Source organism: Pseudopipra pipra, chromosome 11, assembly GCF_036250125.1.
Source record: "Pseudopipra pipra isolate bDixPip1 chromosome 11, bDixPip1.hap1, whole genome shotgun sequence".
In the NCBI taxonomy this organism is placed as follows: Eukaryota; Metazoa; Chordata; class Aves; order Passeriformes; family Pipridae; genus Pseudopipra; species Pseudopipra pipra.
The window spans coordinates 21,342,032-21,367,654 of record NC_087559.1 but is presented as its reverse complement, the minus strand read 5'-3'; the positions used below and the strand labels follow the sequence as shown (position 1 = coordinate 21,367,654).

The window sequence follows — 25,623 nt, the reverse complement described above, 5'->3', positions numbered from 1 at the left end:
GCCACAGCTACTGCAGCACATCATCTGCCTTGTAAAGATTTTACTGTCACAAATATAACTGAGTTGTTACCTTTAACTGCACATCTCTCCCTAATGCCAGGAGGTTTTCTCGGTAACCAGGTCACTGCTGTTTGTGCTCGGCCTCAGCCTTGAGATGGAAAATAATAGGGAACTCTTTGGCAGGAGTAGGAGAAATACCAATAAGATGTTTGGCAAATAGATGTAGACAATCTCATATTTGCCTTGTGACTTTGAATTGGACTGGAATGAGGCCCTAGATGGGAAGGGAAAACGTGTGTTCGCTGGTCAGAAAGCAAACAGTGTTGAGAAACAGGGTGTTACTCATATCAACAAGAGGGGACATAGGTTTTATAGTGTTTGCCTATACCTTTAAGATGAGAACAATCTCAGAGTGAATCAAGTCTCTCAAGTGCATCTGCTCTCCGACAATTATTTTTAAAGAATATTCCAAGATAAAGACACTTTTCCTGTTACAATAGCAGATTTTGTGATGGTGTAACTCAGAGCTGCCCCCATTAGCATTACATGAGTGGAGATGGGGATTTTGAGCCAATTCCCTGTTCCTATAGAGTCACTAATTGTATGATTTGCACTGGTTTCCTTTAGATTTCTGGCTGCATTTTTAGAGTCTGTCCTGTAAAAACTGCACTGTACAAATGACGTTCTCTCCCCGTGCTGTCTGCAGATGGAATGCTTCTGTAAAAGAGGGATTGGTTTCCAATTCTCTTTATAGAGCCTTTTTCATAACTGTATCTCACAATTTTTGATGACTTGACATCTTATTCTGTTGACTTTGAAGCTCACACTTGACAGCTGATGAAATCAGACAGTTTCTGATCAGCAAAAATGTCATTTTTAGCCCTGCTGGGATGGGGGATTGACACAGGTGGAAGAACCATTGGCAGATGGCTCTTTCCTGGCTTCCCGAGGAAGAAAGAGCTGGATTATTTTGATTATTTTGCTAAGGCCCTGCAAGGTCTGGAGAGCCCCTTCTTAGCAAGTCTTGGAGGAGCTAAAATTCAGGATAAGACCCAGCTGATCAGTGACACATTTTCAGTTGGTTGACTGCTTAAATAGTTATTCACATTTAGGTAGGGAATCCTCTGGGTGTACAAGATTTCCTGGCCATGCCTCCACACATGACTGATTACAAAGGCTTTTGAGCATTATGGAATTTTTAAAAATGTCTGAATGTCTTTAGAGCAAAAGTTCCACTGTGAATTTGAAGATTGGATCAGTTGGGTCCTTTGGGACTGAAACTGGTGAGTGTGAAGAGCTCTGGAAACATTGAAATTCTCCTGAACAATCCATATCTTGTAAACCCTGGCACTAATGCTGGACAGGGCAGGTGGAGACATACTGTTTAAACTCTATCTCCTCCTTTTCCATGTGTGTTTTATAATGTCCACAATTTATTACTATAGGAGTAAAAATGTGTAATTTATAAATGATATATGTATTTGGGGGAGATGTGCTGGAAAACCTTTTACTGATAGGTACTGAGGATTGAAAATATTTGGAGAGCATTGTTAGCTCCATAAATCAGGATGAAAACAACACACAGACAGCTGAAGTCTCCTCCCTTCACTTGTGCATATAAAATCCTGTCTTAGACCTCTTAAAGAACAGATAATAGTACAGCCTAATAGTTTATTTGTTTCAGAAACACAACAATTTGTGTTTCATTAAGTGGATTAAATAAGTCCCTTGGGAGTAGTCATCTGAATGATTCAGGATTTTCCCTGAAGAGGAAAATGAAACCTTTTCCAGGGAAATTGAAATCAATAGAGAGCTGAAGAAAAAAAAAAGGTAAGAAATTGTTGATGTTTTATAGCATATGCACTTTGACAATGCCAAAGATATTTACTACTGAATGCCATGTGCAACTGATACAATTAATGTTTTAAAGACGTGGCAAGGTCAAGTGACAGAGCAATTAAGTATCTAACAAAGTTCAAGAACAACTCTCTGGAAATCATGATAGGGTTTTTTTGGCTGGTGATACCCCAGGGGCCATTAAAAGTTACAAGAAACTATTTAAATGTTCACTAGTTTTGGGCCTCTTGTTAAAATGTTATGTTTTTCTCAGACACTTGAGGGATCAAGAGGATTTTCTCTCCTTTGATGTATTCTATCTGCTCTGGGCTAAAAACACACATCAGAAAATAAACTTTTTTCGTATTTAATTTTTAATGACATGCAGCTGCTGGAGGGAATATTTTTTTTTTCTCGTTAACATAGCACAATCCCACCCAGCAAAAGGATCATTTTTATTTTTCCTTTTTGTTTTTACTGCTGCTAAGGGACTAGAGAAAGGCATGGTTCAGCATTTCAGGCTGGGCACACGGTTGCTTTCAAATATTTATGGCTTTGAAGTAGAGGTAGATTGGAAAAAAAACTACTCGAAAGTGGTTTATTGTCACAAGCTGTTTAAGTGAAATAAAAATCTTAGATATCTCAGTCCTACCGAAATACAGTATGGATTTTAAGGCACCTGTTGGTATTATTTCATATTTTTTACCCAATTTCAAAATATAACAAGTAAAAACACACATCATTTATACTGATATGTCCTTATAATGTTATTGCTGAAATAATTCCAAATTGTCATTTTTTAAAAAAAAATACTATGGGAAAAATCTCTTTAGTGCTGATGGGAAATATCATCAGAAAGTGTAGAAGAAGATATAGAAGATAAAGAAGATAAAAGAAATATTCACTTTACCAATTATACGTATTTTCCAATATATTCAAATTGAACTGGAATTATTTCTGTGATATTAAAACATAATTTAAAAACCTCATATTTAAAAAATATTGAAATCAGATATTCTCATGTAAGCCTGGTTTGTTAACAAGCAGAAAAGGAACTTTAAAGAAGAAAAGATTAGTAATAATTACCCTTAATTACTAAAATATTTCAAATATTATTGCATGGGGTGGTGTTATATTTACAACCTCATTAATGCCGACGTGCCACGAGACTGGGTAGAATAACAAAAACACAGAAAAGTGCATCAATTGAAATTCTGAAATTAAATATCAGCACGTTGCAAGTTGCAACTGGGTTTGATTTCCGTGGGAGAGAAAATGTCAAAGCTTGTTTTTCTTCAAATTCCTGTGAAGAAATATTCAGAAAGTTCACCTGTTCCACAGTGTAAAAACTTCAACCTGAAGCAAAGAGCATAAAAATGGTTTAAAGAAAGTAGGAGCTCTCCTGCATTTGAGTCTGGGGGTCTGTGCTCTGTAAATACAGCCAGGGCTCTGTGGGGTGTGTGAAGAGCAGGGCTGGGAGGCACTGATGCCTTCAAGGTTCCCCTTTAGGGTTTCACTGATGCCTTCAAGGTTCCCCTTTAGGCTTTCAGTGATAAAACATTTGTGTTTAGTTTAGAAACCCTGGTGTTTTAGCTGTGTTCTGCTCTGCATTCTGATATCCTGAGCTTTGGGGGGGACTATTCAGTTAACAATTGGCAGTGCTGTCTGTAATGTCAAATACAACATTTCCACATTACCCTTTAAAGCTCTCTCCACGCACGCACTTAAGCCCGTAACCAAAATGAATTTGAGTTTCCTCTTTCAGACAGACTTTCTAAATTCCTCTTAAATTAACAAGGAGGTTTGGCAGCATTAAAAACTAATCTGAAGAGAACATGAACATGAAAATATATTACTGCTTCTGCCTGTGTTCAGCTTGTCAAAGGAATATAAATCTGTGGATTTATATTTCTGGGAGGATCAGCTTTGCTAACACCTGAACTGGTGTGCACCTTGGAAGTGCTCAGCTGCAGCTGAGTTTTTCCTGCCTGCCTGTTTGGAGTTAATCAGTTGAGACAGAAACAAACATATAAACCAGGATTATTTTTTTTTTTTCCTTCCAGAGCCAAGGTTTTCTTACTGATGCACTCTAAGGGTGACAATGCAAGTGAGGATTGTTTAAATAGAGCAGCATTTGTTCTACAATAAAGGGAGAACCTGAGGCTACATTTGATGGTTGTGATCTGAGCCACGGGTATAAATAGCTCCTTGTTAAAGGAATGGAAGAGGCACTGTTGGTTAATATTCTTTAAATTATTATCCTGAGTGCATTTGATTTAATGCTTTCTTAATGTTAGATGGAGGGAGGTGGGAAATCCAGGATAAATTCCAGTTGCATATGCAGTGCTGGTACTTTTTATAGCAAGCTTATGCATACAGTGCCCTTCTTGACAGCTCTACATAGTTGTTTTAAATATGATCTTTTCCCTCATCCAAAACAAGCCGCTTGCCCTGAAAAACTTGTGCCTTATGCAAGTTCTGTGCCTCCTTCCCAAATTCCTGCCACGTCAGCAAAATCCCTGTGTGGAACACACTGTCATGTCATGCTCTAGGTGTGCTCCTGTGGCTGTAGAATAAAATTCTTTTTGACAGAAGAAAGTCATGGTCAAACAGCTTAAGATGAGGGACTTAAACAGCCAAGGCTGTTCTGGCAGGAAGCTTTGCTGAGAGTTTAAGAATTCTCCCGATGCACGTTGCAAACCCGTTTTTCTTAAAATACTGTGTGTAAACATCAAGCTGGAGTAAAGCAGATTATTCTGAAGAAATTTCCTTAATGTTAGACATGACTAATTAATACCAAAGCTTCTTTTTAACCACTTGGAATGAGTGGAAAGGCCAGGGAATGCTAAAGCAATGGTCATTCTCTCTCCTGGCCGTCTGTCAGGTCATGTCCTCAGTTCCATTTTTCACTGAGCAGTTGATCTCCACAGCTCAGAACTACAGAGGGAGGGCCTTTACTGGGCATCACTCTTCTCTTTGGTCTCCTTACACTGTAAATATTAGATAGTTGTTAATATTATGTGTTACTCGAAACTGAAGAAAATCCTTCAGGTGAAACCTTATCGCAGCCATGAACTGAGTAATGTTAAAAAATATAAAAAGTAAATGTGTTTGGAAGGAGGTGAGTGCTGGAAAGAAGACAACATTCAGCAGTTTGAGGAAGGGGGAGGGGGAACAGATTAAAAAGAGCAGGCAGAAGTCAGAGAGTGTAAGTGTAGCTGTGATAAATCCTCTGAATCCCAAATTATCGCTACTGCTCCATTTTAGAAATTTGTCTGACGTACAAATGACAGTTTTGCAAAGACCTTCTCTCTTCCCATGGATAACACTGAGATCCATCCCCATAATATTGTGCCATGCATTGCCATATTTCTGATGGCACTGCACTGCAGGTCTGGGGCTCAGATGCTGATGATAACTGAGACCATTTGATCTCTATTTTTCTATGGCTGCTGGTTATGAAGTTCCGTGATCTGGGTTTATCCCAGCTGCATAGTTTGCTTTTAGGGATAAAAATTACTACTAAACCTTGAGAATGACTACCAAACCCTGTAAATTACTTAGGAGCATCCAGTAATTGGCTGATGCAGGGCAGTGGTAGTATAGTCATCAACATTATTTATAACCATTTATATCTATTAGGAGATTATTAGAACCTCTTCAACTTGATTTGAGTTGTGCTCCCATTTGGAACTCAGTTAGCAGAAGATGCCATCTACCTGTTTTGGAGCAGTTACTGCCTTAATGTGTCAGAGATTTAACAATTTTTTGTTCAGAAGCCTAAACTATTAATTTAACATCAAAGTATGTTAAATTAATATATAAATAATAAATAATAAATATATAAATATATAAATTAATATAATAAATAATAGGAGGGAAGACCAAGATAAATGTTTTTAATAGTAATGAGAGATGATGTCCCTGTTTACTTAATAATACCAAAGGCAAATCACCCCAACAAACTGCAAGCTGTAATTGTAAGATCTTATCAGAATAATGTGCCATTTATCTGAGATAGGGGTTTTTTTCTGATTTTCATAAGTCTGAAAAATACAGGGCACTAGCTGCTTCCACTCTGCTCTGCAATCTTCTGGTGCCTGATAAGCCTGAACCTTGCCAAGAGGCAGCTATTGCTCTGTAATCTGCAATTTCCTATTTCTGGTTAGTTATCTGATATGTGAGTGATTTTTTATTTTTTTTCACAGTAGAGTGAAAGCTTTTCACACTGGGTAGGTTTTTGATAATTGTTTTTAGAGGTTATGACTTTGTGCAAAATGTTTTAGCACAAGGAATTTTGTCATTTCTCCCCCTAAGTTATTAATATGGAGAGGTGTTTTTGTATCCTATACAATAATCCTGTGTTCTGGACCCATATTCAAATGGACTCTGATATGGAAATAAAAACATGAGTGGTGAATGATCCATCCACATCCTATTAAAAAACTGGGCTGTTTCTGTAGCCATAGAAAAATTCTTCATTCTTTTCCTTACTTTCCCTATCTGCATAAGTGGAAAATACTTCCCTGCAGGCTAGTTGTGTGAAAATTGATTCACCAAGTGAGAAGCGCTTTCTTTTCTCCAATGATCTCAAAATGAAAGTAGAAATTATTTTATTATGTCTATTTATTAAAATGTTTGGCTCCAGAATTTAAAGAATTATTTTCTACCTTCTTAATCATTGCTTGGCAGAATTGAATACGGCTGTTTAAATGCTCATCTGGCTGCAGCTAAATCAAATTCAGCAATGATGTTTCTTATCTTTAGGTTAAACTGACTGCCACAGGGCCTTCTAGTAAAGCTGGTATTACAGTTTGGGCACAGTTTGGGAGAGCCTTAAGCAATCAGGTCTTAAAAACTTAAGTCTTTGGCAAATCCTTTCCATATATCAGAGTGATGGGTTTACTGTGACACATAATTTTAAATAGTAAAAACCTTCCAAAAGGACATAATGAGCTGATCTCATTCCCTTTGAAGTCTGTGCAGGTTTTGTTGATGTGTTGGTGATGCAGGATCAGAACTTTCCGTGTAATTTCTAATAGTGATGTCTAGTAGTGTAAGAGTGATGACACTGCTTTCATCATTATTTTCCTTCAACTCTGTTGATCTCTGTAAGACTTGTGTGGTATTATGAGCTCTATATTATCCAGGCCCTGCTTTTTTGGAGGGATGTTTTATCTTGCTGATTATTTTCCATCTGTACACACACTCCTGTCCATGTTTTGCAGGTATCATTGACAGCACACAGGTGGAGCAGAGGCAGGTGGTAGCTGTGACTGGGGATGGAACCAACGATGGACCAGCACTTAAAAAAGCTGATGTTGGCTTTGCCATGGTATAATCTCCAGCATATTTGTTGATATTTGTGTCATTAGAAATGTTTTTCGTTCATTAGATGTTAAGATGCTCAGTTGTTACTTGTCAGTGAAGACATATATTGGAGGGAGCGAGTCATGTTGCATCAGAATCCTTTAATTTACTGTGTCAGATTCACTGCTGCTGCATATTTTGATACTTTTTCAATACTTTGCCTAAAGTAATTCTTGACTATATGCAGAATCCTGTGTCCATACAGAAAAATGAAGTACTTTCTTCCCAACAGTAGAATACTATTTAGCTTTGGTAAAATCCATCACTAAACATAAAGATGTCTTCCAAGTGTACTCTGACTGTATATATTAAGATACATCATTTTAATTTTTGTTACCAATTCTGATGATACATATTTATAAAATCATCCATGATAAAAATAACTCAGAAGATCAGTAGTTATTAAGCTGATAACTTAAAACACTCAGAACTATCATCACATGAATTCCACTGCTCTGTCAGTTCCCTTTTCTCGGTCCTTATTCACTTCAAAAATAGATCAAATGAGCTACATTCCAGCAAATATAAAATGCAGAATATACTCAGCAGCCACTGTTACTATGCTGGGAAACCTTTGTACAACTGTGGACTTGGAACGAGCAGGAAGATTTGAGTTCTACCTGCCCCTATATTTTCTAGTCGATCATTTCGTTCCCAATTGATTTTTTCCAGGGTATTGCAGGGACAGATGTTGCAAAGGAAGCCTCTGACATCATCCTGACAGACGACAACTTCAGCAGCATCGTGAAGGCTGTGATGTGGGGCCGCAACGTCTACGACAGCATCTCCAAGTTCCTGCAGTTCCAGCTCACCGTGAACATCGTGGCCGTGATCGTGGCCTTCACCGGGGCCTGCATCACTCAGGTGAGGCAACCCAGGGCCAGATCCCACCACACTGCCTTTTCTGAGTGCTGGTGGCTCACATTTGATCCTTTGTAAGCAGCAAATATGCTTTTTTGAAGCTCTAAGCGTTTTAAGCGTGTTCAGGATCGAGCCGCTCAGTGTTAAATAGCTGTTGGTGTATGGAAGGGCACTAACCCATCTTCTCCCCAAAATAACTTGCTGTTTCTTTGAGAAAACTTGCTGTTTCTTTAGCTTTGTTTAGGAGCTGTTAATTTTTGTGCTGCCTCCATATAACTCCCTGCTTTTAATTGCATATTATTGTCATCTCTGAGCCTGATGATAGGACAGACAATGTCAGGCATCAGGAGAAGGAAGGGGTTGTGTGAATTTACCTTTTCCTCTCAGAATATTTCACTGTCAAATATGTGCTTTTGATGGATTATGGAATAGGATTATTATTTTCAAGAGAGCAGTACTGCCACACAGAAGTAATCCCAGCAGGGGATCTTTTCGACTGATAAAATTATTTTGTTGCTTTCAGGCAATTCTTTTTAATTTCAGATGCAAATGACAAACCAATTAAATGACACATAGAGTTGGGCTTTGACATCTCTTTCTTCCTCTCCATCAGTCCCTCAGTGCAATCCTGGTTCACATGCCACACGTTTAAGTCTTTTATAAAAAGCATACCTGAAGGCAAACCACACTTTCTTACCTTTACATTATTGCTTTTTGATTAATAAAATACAATTATCTTTTCCCTGAAGAGAAAAAAGAGTGAATTAAGTAGAGTATAACAGTTTTGTCTTTGAATAGAAAATAGCAAAATGTGGATTTTAGTGCTGTCACCACCTAAAATAATATATATTTCAGATGCTGCAGGCAGGTGTTGTTACAAAATGCCTCCTTGGATTGAGACACTCTATGGGAAAGCTGATGCTTCCCCCCATGGTGCATCACACAGATGCCATACCTGTTCCACAGCTAGATTTCACCTCATGAACACCTGAGCAAACCAATGAATAAATCATCAGCTCTGCTTGGGGTAAACTTACACTGTGATCATGGAATTGATACTTGCAACCAGAGACCTGGGTACCTTTACCATGAGGTAAAACTTCTCCTACGCCCTGACTGATATCTCGAGGCCATGGTGGTGCCTTGTCACAACTGAGCCCGTGCTGAGGCACAAAACTAGTGATGTTGCAGCAAAGTTGGATGAGGTTCCCTCTTCCCTTGGGAAATATTTTCGGGCATATTGAGAAAATGTTTAGCTGTGAAGTGATTGTTGCCGGTAACAGAAGGAAAAGGACTAAGACTGCAGGAGATTTTTATGAGTGGTACAAAACCATACAGAAAAAAAGGGCTTGGTTGGTCAGAGCAGCATCACTGGAACTGAGTCAAGGGCTTCTTTTAAAACCCTGTTTTGTAGACAGCTTTTATTCAGTTGCTACCTACTAACACTTATTTAAGGTGAAATTTTTTGTTTTATGTCCAGCATCTTCAGTTGCTTCGTGAAAGGACAAAGAGTCTTCACTTAGCTATTCACTAGCTAAGGAATTTCTATTTTATTCCTGAAGAGGTTAAACATTACTGAATCAGTGCAAGGACTATTTTAAATCAAGTCTAAGCGGATGTGAAGTGTGTAATCAGTGCAAGTATATTCCCCTTTTTAATTTCATCCTTTGAGTCATTCCATTGGCTTCTAGAAGGGTTTGGATCAGCCCCAGTGCATTTATATGACCCCAGTGGTCTGTCAGACCATCGCCGAGCCTGCCAAGTCTGTTGTCCCTGTTTACAGGTTCTAATGGACACTCCCAGAATTCCTGTATTTCCTTACAATTCCTCAACTTGGCAGTAAAGGTGCAGATGCAGAGGAGAGGTCTGAAAGGAGCTGAAAATGAAATGGTGGCAAAAGGGCAGCAGTTGTTTCCTCTGAAACCGCGGATAATCTCGGGCAGCTCTCGGTTCTGTCTCATTCAAGAAGGATTTTGCCTCGCCAATGAACATTATTATGTTAGGCTTTGACTCCAGCCAGCAAAAGGACATTCTGTTTGGCTCATAAGCTTTACTAAAAATTGCACTTGAGAACATGCTGTACCCTCTGGTTGCTATGAAAAAATAGCTCCAGCACAAAATGCACGACTGTACCAAAAAATCTTGCATACAACGGTCGAGGTGCACACACACAGATCTGAATCTGCAAAACTGTGCACAGGTCTTCAGTTGTTATTTTGACTGAAACATTTTAGTCCTTAACAGAAAAACGGAGCTAAAATCTATAGTTTCCAAAAGGCAACATAGCTTCCCAGGACCTCCACAATGAATATAAAGGAAGTCCTCATTGGGACTGAATTTTGCTTTGCTTTTAGGTAGTCAGTTTGGCTTTCTTTGACAGACACAGCAGGATTTTAGTCCACCATTAATATTCAGGTTAATGAATATTACACAGGCTATCTTTCTGGTAATATTGCATCAAGTCTAGAATGAGAAAAATTCTACATAAGCAGTAACATTTGTTCTGTGCTTCCTGACAGCATCTCTCAAAAAATCTGTTCTGCTGTTCAGAACCAGCTCACTGGGATTCTTTTAGGATGAAACTTCCTTTACCTTTACTCTTTATGGTTTCTACTGTTTGTGCTTAAAGGAACTACAAAGATAATAAAAACTTTGCTTGGACTAATTTTATTTTTTTTTAACATATGGCTTGTGCTTTGCAACTTAATTTTATTCAGTCTTGATCCTGCACTGGTGCACATGTAAATATGAGTATGTGGTCATCTCCCTGCAGGACTCCCAGTGAGACCACAGCAACCCTGTGTTAATGAAGGGTCTGACTGTGAATTACTGGTATGAGTGAAACCAGACCTCCACGGGGCACCCAGAGAAAGCATTGCCCACGTAGGAGATGATTTGTTTGGCCCAGAGCACCTTAGGAGGGCAATGGAGAGGCTTAAGAAAAACATTAGTAGTCTTTTTAAGAGTCTGCTGTTTTTTTCTCAAGTAGATTAATAAAGTGAGGCTCCTTGCCACTTCCACTTCGGGGAACCCCTGTTTAGTTTAATTCTGTTAATTTTAGACAAATATTATTTTATTGTTGATCTACTTCATGCCTGCTTCTACAAGATGCTGCTGTTAGAGAATATCTACAATATCTGCTCTCTCTGTTTTGTCCTGGTCTGCCGTTCCAAGAGATGTTTAACCACATGTACAGAGCGTGTGTGACCCTACGTACTTGCTCCAGCATTATGTAAAGATTATATGCAGACTACAAGGGACCAATGCAAATGGTCTTTTGCTATTCTGTGTCATGGGTCCCAGCACGAAGTCATGTTAGGGTGGCAGAAATCATATTCTAAACAGCATAAGAATTACAGATACAGTGTCACCTGCTGACAAGCTTAGCAGAGCTGCTCCCAAAATTACCCCTCACAGGTTCTAACTTACACTGGGCCCTGTTTCAGTTTGCAGCAGCTCTGTAAACTTATAGATGTGGCTTATAGATTAGCCACAAGTTCTGAATTTTCGACTGGTAATGAACTTTTGTGTCGTGGGTCTGCGATTACATAAAGCATTTTGAGATCTGTGTCATGCAAGAAAACAGAGCTTAAAGCCTTTGCTGGAAAGCTGAATCAGGAACACTCAGTCTGTGGCTGCACTGGGGCTCTTAATTTTGTGTCCAGTGCATGCATAACACCAGTGATGAGATCACAGCTCTGGTCCTGTGTCAGTGCAGTTTGTGTGGCACAATGCAGCTGAGCCACATTCATTCACCTTATCTCTTAATTAATCTAATTCATTTACCTTTCTCTCTGTGTTGCCACGTGCATACTTTTAAAGTGATCAGAGTTTGTGTATAATTGTCCTTTCTGTTCAGCAACTGTTGCCTCAGGTTAAACCAATCGGGGGTTTTTTTCCAGTGGATTTATGAGAGACCAAATCTTGCATTCTGACTCCACTCTCTGAATAAGGGTTTCGCAGAGCCCTTGATTGGTTCAGTGAATGTGGTTCTTTGGAGCTCTGCCTACGATCACTGTGAGTTTTGCACTTCCAGTGAGTCATTGTTCCACATCTCTGGGTGTCATATAGAGTTCTATACGTGCTTTTACAAAGCCACAAGGCTCATCCTGCTTCCTGTCCCCCACATACCCACAGCACCAAGAAAACATCAGGTCATTGTGTTTGGAGCTGTTAAAAGCAATCTGGGTATGAACAAAATAAAGATTTTAAAATGCAGTTCAGTCAAATGGAAACAGTTTTTTACTGGAACTGTCGAGCAAATGTGTTTATTTCCATGCCAGATTCTGTCTGTGTCTCCAACTGCTGAGGCAATGTAACTATTCCAAAAGGTTGCACTGAATAAAGGGAAGACAAAGACTGTGTTTTAACATTTTACATTCAAATTATTGTTCTTGTACTTTGAGAAAGACTTAATGTTTTAGCAGAAATTAGGAACTGAAAACAGTGACTCTATAGGACATTATGTTTGGAAAATTAAATGTTAATTAAAAGCACTGTAACATTGAACTACTGCATGAATCACTGATTGTTTTTACAGATCTTGTTCAAAAAAAAGAGGATGATCTATACTTACGTGTATAAGGCAGTAATTTACGTGGTTAGAATGTTTTACTGCAGAACTATATTTGGCAAATCCTAAAATAATAGCATGGACAAATTTGAAAAAGCTGTAATATAAAATCAAAGTCTGCACTGTTTAGATTTGTTTTGGCAAGGCTTAGAGGCGTGGAAATAGAATTAAGGATGCCACTTCCATACAATTAGTAGACACTGTGATCCAGCAGCAGAAGTGAGGGCTGATATTTTTTTGCATTAATATATAGAAAGTTAACCTACCAGAAATGCTCATTTTTATGAATCTATGCATGTGTTCCGTGACAAGTGGGAGTAAAAAGGTAAGGGTGAAAATACCTTTTTATTCCCTCACAGTTTGTCATCTAAATCAAAAGTAACAAGCTCTAAAATTTGTGAGGCTCTGCATGTCACAAAAGATTTGCAGTGTATTTCCAGCCTTTGGCCATTTTTACTTTTAAGTGTTTCCAAGATGAAGTGTAACATCACTTGATTTAAGGGACATTTTCCTTTTACCTCTAGGCCAATGCTAACCTATTCCAAGGTCAAGTGGAAAGGAATTTGATGAATAAGTGGTGATTTTGGGTGGTTTGCAGTTTGAACAGCTTTCATCCCCACAGTCTGCAGAAAGGGAATTAAGAACTGTTAGCCAGTCAGTCGGTGGCTAAAACGCAGCACAAAGAACGTTGATTTGCATCCCACTTGCATCAGTGACTAAAATCTGTAATGGAAGTCTAAACTCCTTAGCTGATATGTATTTTCCTCAGTTTCCACCAACTAATCAGAAATCAGATAGAGCTGCAGTGGAAATTTCATTCCGCTGCCTGCCCAGACTAATGTGTGTTTAATGTTTGGGCTTCAGCCTAGAATGAGCTCTCACACTCGACTGAACAGTGTAGCACTGCCAATAATAGATAATTATTAGAGGCACCATAGCCACCCAAGGTGATTGGCAGTGTGAAATGGTGAGAACACGTTGTTGCCAAAACTGATGACTGCCAATTACAGTTGTGTGATTTAGAGGCTGAAATAATCTGCTTTTCCCTTGTACTGGGAGCACGGCAGGCTCTGACGGACACCTGAATATCTGACTCTATTTATTAAGCATAGCAGACAAAGTCAGTTTTATTGACATGGAAGTCAGCACATGAAGTGGAAATTAAACTATTGTAACATCCCAACTCGGAGAATGTTTCTCAAGAAAACTTATTAACTAGACAGGCAAAAAATATGACAAGGAAAAATTGCTCAGCAGAAAAGATGTTTTCCTTTTTCCCTATGTACTGTATTCTGTGCAGGGCCTCTGAGCTCTATCAGCAAACTGCTTTTACTGCAAGTACTCTCTTTTTTGGAGCCATATGTATTAATAAAAATAAATGAGGTCTTGATTTGGAATGAAGTTTGTCCTGATCACTTTTAGTTTTTTTAGCACCTCTGAAGACAAAAGCATTTCCTGTTTATGCAGCTGCATATCCAATGAATGAGCTGAACTCTCCAAATAAGCCCAGTTAGTGCAACCCATAACCAACAGGTCAAGAATCTATTAATGCTAATCTTCCTCCTTTCTGTGATGTAGCCAACCTGTAAGACTTAGAAACAGTAGGTTGCCTTTCTCCATCCCTTTGAATAAGCCAAAAGGGATCTTTTTTCTTTAAATAAGTGAAATGCATCAAAATTTGTGTAAATGTTGTGTTAAAAACGTGTTTTAAGAAGAAATAATATTTCATCTCAAGGGGAAGTTGAATATAAACCAGATCCACCAGAGATTAAACCACTTACCCTTGTTCTCCATATCTGCTTGGGATAATGTGTGTGTATTGACCCATATTATTGATAGCATTTCATTAAAAGTGAATCCTTAACCCTTTGGAGGAAAGGGCAGAGTTCTTAAAGTTTCTGCTGGCTTTGCTTTGCTTTGTGTGCTGTTCCCTGAATTTCTGTGCTTCGCTGCTGCAGCACCATGGTGATGCAGTGCACAAAAACAGTGCTCTCTCTTCCAGCTTTCAAACTGTAGATTAACTCCATTTCATCATGAAATTTGTCATACCTTACTCCTTTTGAGACTCTGTTTTCCTGATAAAAACGGTCTGTTTGAACCAGGAAGCAGACCTTACTAGTGCTGCCCATTTTCTGTGAGGTCTGAAGGCACAGGAGGTCGTTGGATACAGAAAAGAACCTCTTTTGTTTTTTCTCTCCTGGGTCCTTGAAGCCACTGCATCAATCTCCCCTCGGAGCTGCCCCAATGAACTACACATCCAAACTTTATAATAGTTTTCCAGCCTTTGCTGAGAGCTGTGTTTGCTTTATTTAGTTACTTCTGGGGTTTTTTAAACACAACCTGAAGTCCTCTGTACTATGACCGTAGATTTTGTGTGAGGAAAGAGCTCCTTCTAGTGACTGGCGGGCTGCTTCAGGAGCTACATCCTGGATCCTCACAAATAGCAATATTTGGCTTTTTTCATTCCATATCCATAGTTCCAAACATGCTATCCTGTTTCCAGTAAAATAATAGTGGCTGTAATAAAAGATTGTCTTGCCCTTGCACATTTGATATAGTTTAATAAGTTTCAGAGTAGTTTTAACATCAAAATATCAGGCTTTTTTTTTAAATGTCACTATTGGTTTTTAAAGGTCTTATTTAAATACGATATATAAAGATATCTCTGTAATTGTTTTATAAATTTTTAATAATTTCAAGCTGTTTCTGAAAAAAAAAATTAAAGGTAGGTAGGTTATAGTGAAAAAGGGAAACATTACTTTTTAAACTGTTTTAATATAATTTTTCTCTCAGGAAAGAAACTAGTTACCTAAATTATTTAGTTACCTAAATTCAGCTGAAATTTTAAGCCTGAGGTAACAGAGAGTACTGTCATAAGTATTATGAAGTGTCACTGTTATGCTCTGTAAGAATTGTGTGATTGCAAATGTTCCTGATTTAAATGACTGCAGAGAAATCATTTCTCTTTGAAGATCACTGATCACATTGATCACGGGTCAGTGATCACAGATCGTTGTGCTTCCTGTGATTCTGGTCTTGCAGAGGAAATACAAGAAAGGTCACAGCAGCTCAGATTTCTGTGGGTATTTCTGTGTCCTGTCTCAGCTCCGCCAGAAGAAATGACATCCCATTAAATGACCTCATCACTGTCCACAACTCCCTGACAGGAGGCTGTAGCCAGGTGGGGGTTGGTCTCTTTTCCCAGGCAACCATCAGCAAGACAAGAGGGCTCGGTCTCAAGTTGTGCCAGGGGAGGTTTAGGTTGGATATCAGAAAGAATTTCTTTACAGAGAGGGTGCTCAGCCATTGGAATGGGCTGCCCAGGGAAGGGGTGGATTCTCTGTCCCTGGAGATTTTTAAAAAGAGACTGGATGTGGCATCAGTGCCATGGGCTGGGAACCACGGCGGGGTTGGATCAAGGGTTGGACTCGATGATCTCGGAGGTCCCTTCCAACCCAGCTGATTCTCTGATTCTGTGATTCTATGACCTGAAAGCCATTATTTTCCCGGGAAATACGTAACTTCCGAAATTGCCTCCACAGGACTCTCCTCTAAAAGCCGTGCAGATGTTGTGGGTCAACCTAATCATGGACACCTTTGCCTCCCTCGCTCTGGCCACGGAACCCCCCACGGAGGCGCTGCTGCTGCGGAAGCCGTACGGCAGGAACAAGCCCCTCATCTCCCGCACCATGATGAAGAACATCCTGGGCCACGCTGTCTATCAGCTCACCCTCATCTTCACTCTGCTTTTTGTCGGTAAGAAATAGTTACACTCAGGTGATTGTTAGACGTGGACTTAGTTGTTTCTTGGTTTAGAAGCCGTTGCGCGGCTTAACGCGGCAAAACGCTTTAATGCAGATTTATTAAGGCTTGTCTTGGTTGTACAGTTTGTTCATGGGGCTGGAAGCACAACAGATGGAATGGGTTTAGTCACCTTCCACGTGTGGTTACCTCAGGGAGCTTTTTTGCCTCTTCACAAAGCACAGATTTGGCAAAAGTTTATATCAAAACACAGCGGGGAAGATTGCGTTTTAACAGGAGTATCTAGGCCTGCTTCTGTACTGAATTTTCATTGTGAGACCTGTTATCTGGAGTAGGCATGTAGCAACAAATTAAAAAAACCCAAAACCATAAAAGAAACCACAATAAAAACCAAGACCCATTTTACCAAGAGCTGGAGAAGCTCTAATCGGGAGCAAAATGTCTGCCATAGTCAAGAATAATGTTGATCTTAAGTAGTATAGAAAGCAAGTAATCAGTATTAAGTGATACAAATAACACTCTGCTTTGACATTTAATTTCTAGAATGGATATTAAAAGGGGACAAAAAAATCTATTTATTAGATTACTGGATTCTTCTTCAGGCCTTGCTAGCAACGGATGCTTTTTATAGGTTGCATTTTGGAGAGGGGAGGGAAGGAGGAAGAATGTTTCTTGCTGCAGGGAATAGCAGGAACTAATAATAGATTCTGTTGCTCCACAATAATAAGTGAACTTGCTCAAAGGACTGATGATTTTTTCAGTTGGGTATTGTCTCCTTGTCGCTGTGTCATTGCTGTTAAATTGCATGTGTTGTCGCTCAGGGTACTTTTTTCCTGCATACCCAGACTTCCAGATAAGCTGCAAATGGAAATTTAGGATTTTTAGGTTTCTGAGCTCCATTTTGAAAGTCTTGCTCCAGCTTATCACCATTTGGCAGCTTATTTGGACTGCTCAGAGGAGACGATGGTCTGTTTGCACTGGAGTTACTTGAACCAAAATAATTGCCAGGTTTTTGAAGAGAGGTGGTCTGTAATACTGTTACACTCACAGTGTATTTTGAGAATGTCTAGCAAGCCTTAGGCAATTATAATATCAGATTCTCTAAAGCAGGTGTAGAAAGTCTTGGTAATTCATGTGATATGAATCTTGGAATGAGAACTTCTGTGACCTTTATGGGAAGTTATAATGGCTTTTTGATGAGTTTTATGGTTTAAAATACTTTATACTGAGCCAGATGCAAAGAAAATCCAGCTTTTTCATCCTATTCTAATTTCCTGAGTGTCTCTGGAAAACTCATGCACACTTTGAAGGACACAGCCCAATCAATTTTCTGATAAGCCTAGGAAATAATCTTTTCCTTTCTAAACTCCAACAGGCTCAGCTTTGCAGTGACACGATGTTCTAAGCTCAGTGCTTTGATAATTAAACCCCAAATTAATGAGAATTATTTCTGTTTTGATCAAATAATGCTTCATTTTTTGTAGTAGGTTTCTGTAGAGACTAGTACATCAAGTTTTTCTCTTTTTTCTTATCATGTGGCAGAAATACCTTGTGTTTGAACATACAGTAATGTCTTGGAGGCATCAAGCACATCAGAAATCCAGAAGTCACTGCCTAGTCCTGTCAGGCTGTAGTATACAAAAAATCTTAACCTCAGCAACAAGGCACAATAAAATAAAAGCTTTGCTGTAACACCTTTCGGAACAGGTTTGGAAATAAAAACTAATTATGGATTTAACAGTAGCAGCATGGTCTTCTGTGCCAATTGAGTGATGCAGTGCAACAACAGAGACTTAAGGACAGGTGCCTTCACTGAGGGAGATATTCACATATTTGTGTTTGTGTGTGTATGGAATGAAAGCAAACAGATGTAATTTGTGTGTATATATATGTGTGTATCTATGACAGATATCTGTCTGCTTTCATTAATTTTTTCCTTTATTGTTTATGTGTAGTAGGTGGAATGTTTCCAGTGCTCTCTGGAGATGTATAGTCTGCTTAAAACCCTCTGCTCTCTCACAGTCTGTGTTGTGGTCTCATGCTGTGTTACTGACGTACTGGTGATATCACAGTCTGCTTTCTGTCAAAAGGCAATAAGGCAAATTCTCTCTCTGGAAACACCCTCATCATTCTCCGTGACTTGAACGTGAACTGCTCGAATATCCCAAGGCAGAAAAACACTCCCTGTTAACTTAGCTGTTGGAATTAACAGCCCAGGGAGAAACCCTGAGGAAACCTTTCTTCTTTCTGCAGAAATTCTGAATATAATGCCAGTGGGAGAGCAGAAAAACGTTCAAGCTTTAATTTGCTTTCATTAACAAAACACTGGTTATTAAAAATAGTGGTATTGTGATAATCTTCTGTACTCTTATTTCACTCATTATTTACACTTCCATGTGAATGGCCCATCCTTACATTAGACTCTCTCAATGGCTGGATGTCATCTGTGAACTTTGTGTATTAGAAAGGGGATGGAAAATGGGACATGAGACAGAATGTGCACTTGCAGCTCAGAAAACCAGTATTATCCTGGGCTGCATCAAAAGGAGAGTGGCCAGTAGGTCGAGGGAGGTGATTCTCTCCCTCTCCTCCCACCTTGTGAGAACCCACCTGGAGCACTGTGTCCAGCTCTGGTTTTAATCTGAAAGAGGAAAGGTTTGAATGGACACAAGGAAACAAATTTTTTTACAATGGCGGTGGTGAGACACAGGAACTGAATGCCCAGAGACACTGTGGGTGTCCCATCATTGCAAATGTTGAAGACCAGGTTGGATGGGGCTTTGAGCAACGTGATCTACTGAAAGACGTCCTTGCCCATTGCAGGGGGACTGGACTAGATGATCCTTAAAGGCCCCTTCCAAGCCAAACCATTCTGTGATTCTATAAGAAAAGAGGTCCCTTGGGTGCAGGTATCTTTTCCAAACTTACCTCATTTTTTCAGTCACTCATCATTTATTGATCAGATCTTGAAGTGATAGTGAAATTAACAAAATAAAGAGCAATGCCCGATGCTGCTCAACCCCAAATCTATTTAAAACTATGAATCTCTGTGCTATTTATCACTGATATCCTTGAACAGTTGATATAAAAAGTTATGCCACACTGGATTAGTAAATGGGTAAAACCTGCTGAAGAGCAGCTGCTTTGAATTACTGTAGAAAATGGCAGAAACACTGTCAATGGTTTTAAGTGCATCAGAAGGAACCAACTGCTTAGAACTATTACTGCTGGTTAGAGGAAGAGTACTACTGACACCTTTTCATAGGTATACTGAGTTATTAGCTAAGAGTCATCATTTTGAGAAGCTTCTTGGTCAGAAAGTTTAGCTGTGTTTTGCTCACTGGTGCAGGAGGGAAGCTGGTAAAGCAGAGCAGGGAAGGCGACTGAGGTAAACAAGGGAAATACAAATCTGTTTAATTTATTCTGGTGGAAACTTTTGGTTTTGTCTTATACCCAGGTGAGAAAATGTTTAAGATTGACAGTGGGAGGAATGCACCACTTCACTCTCCTCCTTCAGAGCATTACACCATCATCTTCAACACCTTTGTCATGATGCAGCTTTTCAATGAAATCAATGCACGGAAAATCCACGGCGAAAGGAATGTCTTTGATGGCATCTTCAGAAATCCTATTTTTTGCACTATTGTACTGGGTACATTTGCTATCCAGGTAATGATTTGTAGCTTTTTCAGTGTGTGGTTTGTTTGGTTTTTTTTAATTTTAAATCTAAGTGCTGTAGGAGGGACATTTAATAGTGAACCACCTGCTTTCACAGATTTTCTCCATCGATAAGTGTTAATAACAGAAAATGTTATGTTGCCCTATTAATCCAATACAAATTTTGATCATTATATCCAGGTTAATTCTTAAATTAATATTAGCATGTCCAGTAATAAGAGCCATCTTTATTTGTTGATATTATAACTTGTTTTTAAAGAAGAAATTATTCTATAGTATACTAGCAGAGTGTTTTAGAGTTATTTACTAATACATGAATAGACAAATTTGCCTTGAAGTACCTCAAGCTGAACTGTTCTTCTGTTAAATGCCACTGCCAAATGCTCCTCAATATTCTCAGAAATCCTTCTTCTAACAGCAATTCTTCATGTTCACCCCCTGAGTTTGCTGTCCCAGTCAAGTATGAACATAATTACAGTAACACATTTTCCCCAAAAGGTTGTAATTTTTCTCATGTGAGAACTCCAATTCCTCCTCTTGCTCCTGTGTCCATCCATTTGCTGGCATCTTTCCTGTGCTTGATATATTTGATATTACCTTTTAGAAATCTTAGGGTTGAGCTATTTCTCTCCTGACATGGTTGCTCAGTTCTGCAATGGCACCCTGGAAACTCACCATTGGGACCTTTCTTCTGGAAGGAGTAATGAGGAGGATGGAGCTGTTTGAACCTGGGCTACAGTGGTTTGAAACAGGAAAGAGAAGCTACTCAGTAAAAATAAGTATTGGAGAAAGGACACCAGTGACAGGCAGTAGAACTTGGTAGTGATGATCCTTAGTTCAAAACCACGGGTTTAATACCATGAACTAAAATTCTGGCAGTTTAAATCTCTGGTTTGTGATGCCAAGTTTTACAGTGGCACTACTAACAAGAAATATCAATAATATCTGATTTTCAGTTAGTAAAACCTTTTCAATCTGATGAGGATTACAAACCTGTTCAGGTTCTCTACGTGTTGGTTATCCTGCTCCAAGGTGTGTGGTTTTGCCACCCTCTGTCTATCTATTATAGCACATCTCTAAGTGTGCAATAAAATGTTAATCAGAGGGAAAAATCTGTTTTGCAATGGATGTTCCAAAATGACATCAGGGTCAATACATCCCCAGCTGAGAACACTCAGGAACTGGAGAGTACAGTCCTGTTTTGGTCTTCCTGACCATTGTCAGATAGATATGAGGCTAAGAAAGCTTAGTCTGAACTGTTATGGCTTTTTCTGACCTTTAATTCAGAGTGCATAAGTTCATGTGGTTTGATTTTTTTCTATATATAGTGACTGAGATTCTGCACCTTCTTTTTCTGTTCATTTGGTTTTATTTTTTTTCCTTATTTGGTTGGTTCCCCACCCCCCCCAAAAAAAAATTACCTCCTCTCTTTTGTGATTTTCTTTGTAGATAGTAATTGTCCAGTTTGGAGGAAAACCATTTAGCTGTTCTCCCCTGCAGCTTGACCAGTGGATGTGGTGTGTATTTATTGGATTAGGAGAACTTGTGTGGGGTCAGGTAAGTGAGAATTCAGGAATGTGCAGATTCAAAGCTCTTGATGTTGTTCATAATCCTCCTGTACTGTGGTTTCCTTGATGTCTCACACTGCCATGGGTAGCACAGACTGAAATACAGCTCCCTGAGAACTTCAGGGATAGATCTGGTAGTAAATGCAGCTAAATTAATGTGTCATTTGAAATTTCTCCTATATCTCCTAATGTCATCATTAGCTAATACATAATTATACATAGATATAAAAACAAACATCAATGAGATCATTAAATCAGTTGGGATTATCTGTCTGGGAGCAATAATACAAACACAATCACTATTGTTAAAATAGTACGTTATTCTTTTAAGTACAAACACATATTGCAAAGTTAATGATAATATTTTTTTCATCTTTGAATGCATTATTAACGTATTTAAGTTGATGCCACCTGATGCAGCAAAGAAAAATGTGAAGTTACACTTTTTTCTCTCAGATGTAAAGATACTTGTAGATCAACAGTTTGTCTTTATGAAGGAAGAAATTGCCAACTGCAGCTGAACACTGATATGGTTCTGATGGACTTGTAATGAAGTGATGATAGATTTCAAAACTGATTTTTTGCTCTCTTATGGGAAAAAAACCACAACTTTTTGGGCAGTTCAGTCTCATGTTTTTAAAGAAATCATCTCAGAATCAGAACAGCTTTTAATTCAAATGTTGCTGAAAACCATCACAGTTAGAGGGTTCTACTGCAATTATCACCTGAAGATGAGATTTAAGTTATGATCTAGCAGGAGGAAGATCTAAAATTATAATCTTGGAAAGGAAAGATTGCTTTTTGCTTTCAACTGATTTGAAAATACGAACTTCCAGCTTTTGGAGAGGGGAATTAAAGCAGGGAGAGAGAGAAAAAATCCTTGCTGGTTTTTTTAGACCATTCAGCTGTGAAGAATTTCCCACAGCCTTTGATCAATGTACTTTTTAGCTTCTAAATTTTGTTATACATGGTTATTACATAACCACTGAAAACTAATAATAATATCAGCGTTTGTTTTCAGTTTAGTTCCCAAGCCTTATTGCAAGATATTAGCCATTAAATTAACACAAATATTGGAATATCTCAATGATTTTATCACTGAAAAGAAAGCAAATACACAGAAAAAAAAAATGTCTTTCTTTTGTGGTCAGTATTTAGTGACCAGAAAAAAAAAACACAAGCTAGAAAAATTACAATTTTTCCATATTTACATGAGTTACAGTCTTTGGCAAGTCCTCTCTTCATGGAGCTCTACTGTGAGAGGGACTTATTTTCCTTTAGAAATGCTGCTTTTCTTCCTGGTCATCCTTTTCTCTCCTGTTATAACTAATTCTAGTTCAGCACAAACCAAATTTGTTACCCTTTTTTTTTTTTTTAATCCACCTCCTGAACTTGCTGTTCTTATGAACCACTAAACCAATCAAGATTTTTGAGTTTCAATGTCAAAGTTGGCACTTTTAAAAGCAATTTAAGGTGTATAGTTTTTAGGAAGTCAGTCTGAGATGCTTTGAGGGGCAGTTTTCTAACAGATAGCCCTTATCACTTCTGAAAATCGAGACTTTCCACGATATTTCATGCTGCATTTCCAAAATTATTCATCACTTTTTAAAGCTGCAATGATTTTTTTCTGGGAATAATATTTAGTTCCTTAATCTGCATCCAGTCTGTTGAGTCTGCCATTACCTGAACTGGGCAGGTCTGGGAAAACAGATGAACAAACAGCCCTGTAAGCACCCTAAGAAAAGAATTAGAGAAGAATTTTATCTTATCTTATCTTGGTTGAGAGAGGTCATGAAGGAGAGGTTTTTTCTGGGGCACAGAATCTCTACCCAGTACAGTTGTTTCTGTGTGTATTGGCTTGAAAGTGCTTCATCACCATCAGCTTCATCAGATCCCAAAGAGCCTCAAGTAGCTTCTCTCTGTAGTGTTTTCAAAGCTGGGGAGCTGAAGGCCTTTCAGTAAGTATTTAAATCACTAGCACTTACCTTCTCTTTTCTTTCTCCTCTTCTGCCTTTGCTCCTGTCACATCCATTCATCAGTTTTCCAAGTTTGCATCTTGTTTTTCAACCCCCAAAATTCATTTTAAAAAGGTCATATAGTAGTGCAGAAACTGTTTTTGTTTTGGTTTTTGTTTCTTTTTTTTTCTTTTTACATTTCTTTCGCTGTCTTTAAAATTAATATTTAAAAAGTGGACTCGTGGATGATGAAGTTCAAGGGAGACCCTCAGCAAACTCAAAGGTTTATTTTCACTCTGCAAATATTTGGTACCTTTTCACATGTCTTCACTGTACCCATTCCAGTTTTCCAAAACTGTCCTCACCAACTTTGCTGCAGCTGTCTTGATTCTCTCTTCATCTTTCATATATCTGGGCTTCAGAGATGTGATTTCTGAACTGCTGAAAGGAAGACAAACAGAAAAGAAAATTGCAGCACTTTTTTTGCTAAGTGGGTCTGATAGTTAACTTTGTAGGAGATTTACTTTAAGTGTTCAGCATGTTCCAGGTAATGTCTTGTTTAAAGAGCCAACTTGTTATTCAAGCCAACAAAAGAAATCAGCACAAAGGGAAAAATGACTGCCCAAGAGGGCAACACTGAAATGGATTGAAAATAATTGTGTTATTGCGATGTCTAACTACATTATTTGCAATTTTTTAAGATTATTAGCTATGTCCTGTATTAATTACTTCTGAGGACCACTTGGGTGGGCAAACAGAATTAGAAGAGGGGTTGAGCTAATCAGAATTTATTAGTAATAAGGACACAGAGTAAGACACAGCCCTATAAAAAGTCCAACAGGGAGACAGTCAGTTCCACACCTTCCAGGAACCTCAATTTTGACAAATGCCAGGAAACCCCTTTCAACTTGCTAAAACAAAGGGAAGCTGAATCCATGAACCAACGTGGTGTGAGAAGATTCATAGGCATGAGATGCAATGAATTTTCAGCTCCCTTTAACATAAATCACTAGAAATGCCCCAAACTCTAATTACAGCAGTATCAATATTGCAAACTTTTTTTCCGTAACATTAAAATACTTTTCTCTTCTTTTTGGTTTTTTTTTAAGAAAAAATGACAATTTTCCCAGCCTCCAACTTGCTCCACATCTGGGTATTGCCAATGTGGTTTAATGTGGCTAATTGTTTACACAGTCAACTAAGTATTTCTGGACTAAAATGGAGTTGTATGAGTGTAAAGTACCATTAGGACTCAACTTCCTGGAAGATTATTGATCTTATTAAAATATCATCACTCTTTTTTAATGAACGTATTATTATACTGTTGTTATCGAATGAGGCTTATGTTTTCAGTATTTTTTTATAATTTTAGGTCATTGCAACCATCCCAACAAGTAGGCTAAAATTTCTAAAGGAGGCAGGGAGGCTCACTGAGAAGGAGGAGGTCCCTGAGGAGGAACTCAATGAGGATGTTGAGGAGATCGATCACGCGGAGAGAGAACTTCGACGTGGACAAATTCTCTGGTTCAGAGGCCTCAACAGAATCCAAACCCAGGTATGCTAAAGGGAAGTGCCCAAATGGTCACAAAAACCCCCAAAAACAAACCTAAAGAAATGCTTAATCTGAGATGAAGGCAAGGAAAGGAAAGCCCCCAGGGTGTTTGTGTGCGCGAAGGACGGTCCCTGTGAATTTGCTTGGCTGTTCTCAAAGGAGGAACACACAGAAAATAAAACAGGTGAACTGAACAGAGGAGTGTTTGTACAGCAGGAAAGGTAAATTGACAAGATCATGAAATGATAACATGCAAAAGTAGGAATATGTGTTTTGGGGATACTGTTCATGTTCTACTTCAGTGATGACAAGACATAAAATAGTGCTGGAAAACAGCTGTGATAATGTTATGAAGGCTTTCTAGAACACAGTGTTTTATTTTGTCAAAAATATATTGTTGCTGCCATTTCTGCAATAAGAGAGTAATTTAAATTGTTGAGTCTGAAGTATGAAGTACCATTTGATTAA

The 25,623-nt window shown here is 38.6% G+C and overlaps 1 protein-coding gene across 18 annotated transcripts in view; it reads left to right on the top strand.

Annotated features, from left to right (window-relative positions):
* ATP2B2 (ATPase plasma membrane Ca2+ transporting 2) overlaps window positions 1–25,623 on the top strand; it is a 408,955-nt gene that overhangs the window by 362,623 nt on the left and 20,709 nt on the right. For all 18 annotated transcript variants that reach the window (XM_064668162.1, XM_064668150.1, XM_064668159.1 and 15 more), the window contains 6 exons: window positions 7,065–7,171; window positions 7,879–8,070; window positions 16,183–16,396; window positions 19,860–20,071; window positions 21,530–21,637; window positions 24,976–25,158. In XM_064668162.1, coding sequence (XP_064524232.1) covers window positions 7,065–7,171; window positions 7,879–8,070; window positions 16,183–16,396; window positions 19,860–20,071; window positions 21,530–21,637; window positions 24,976–25,158 — 1,016 coding nt within the window. The remainder of the gene's footprint in view (window positions 1–7,064; window positions 7,172–7,878; window positions 8,071–16,182; window positions 16,397–19,859; window positions 20,072–21,529; window positions 21,638–24,975; window positions 25,159–25,623) is intronic.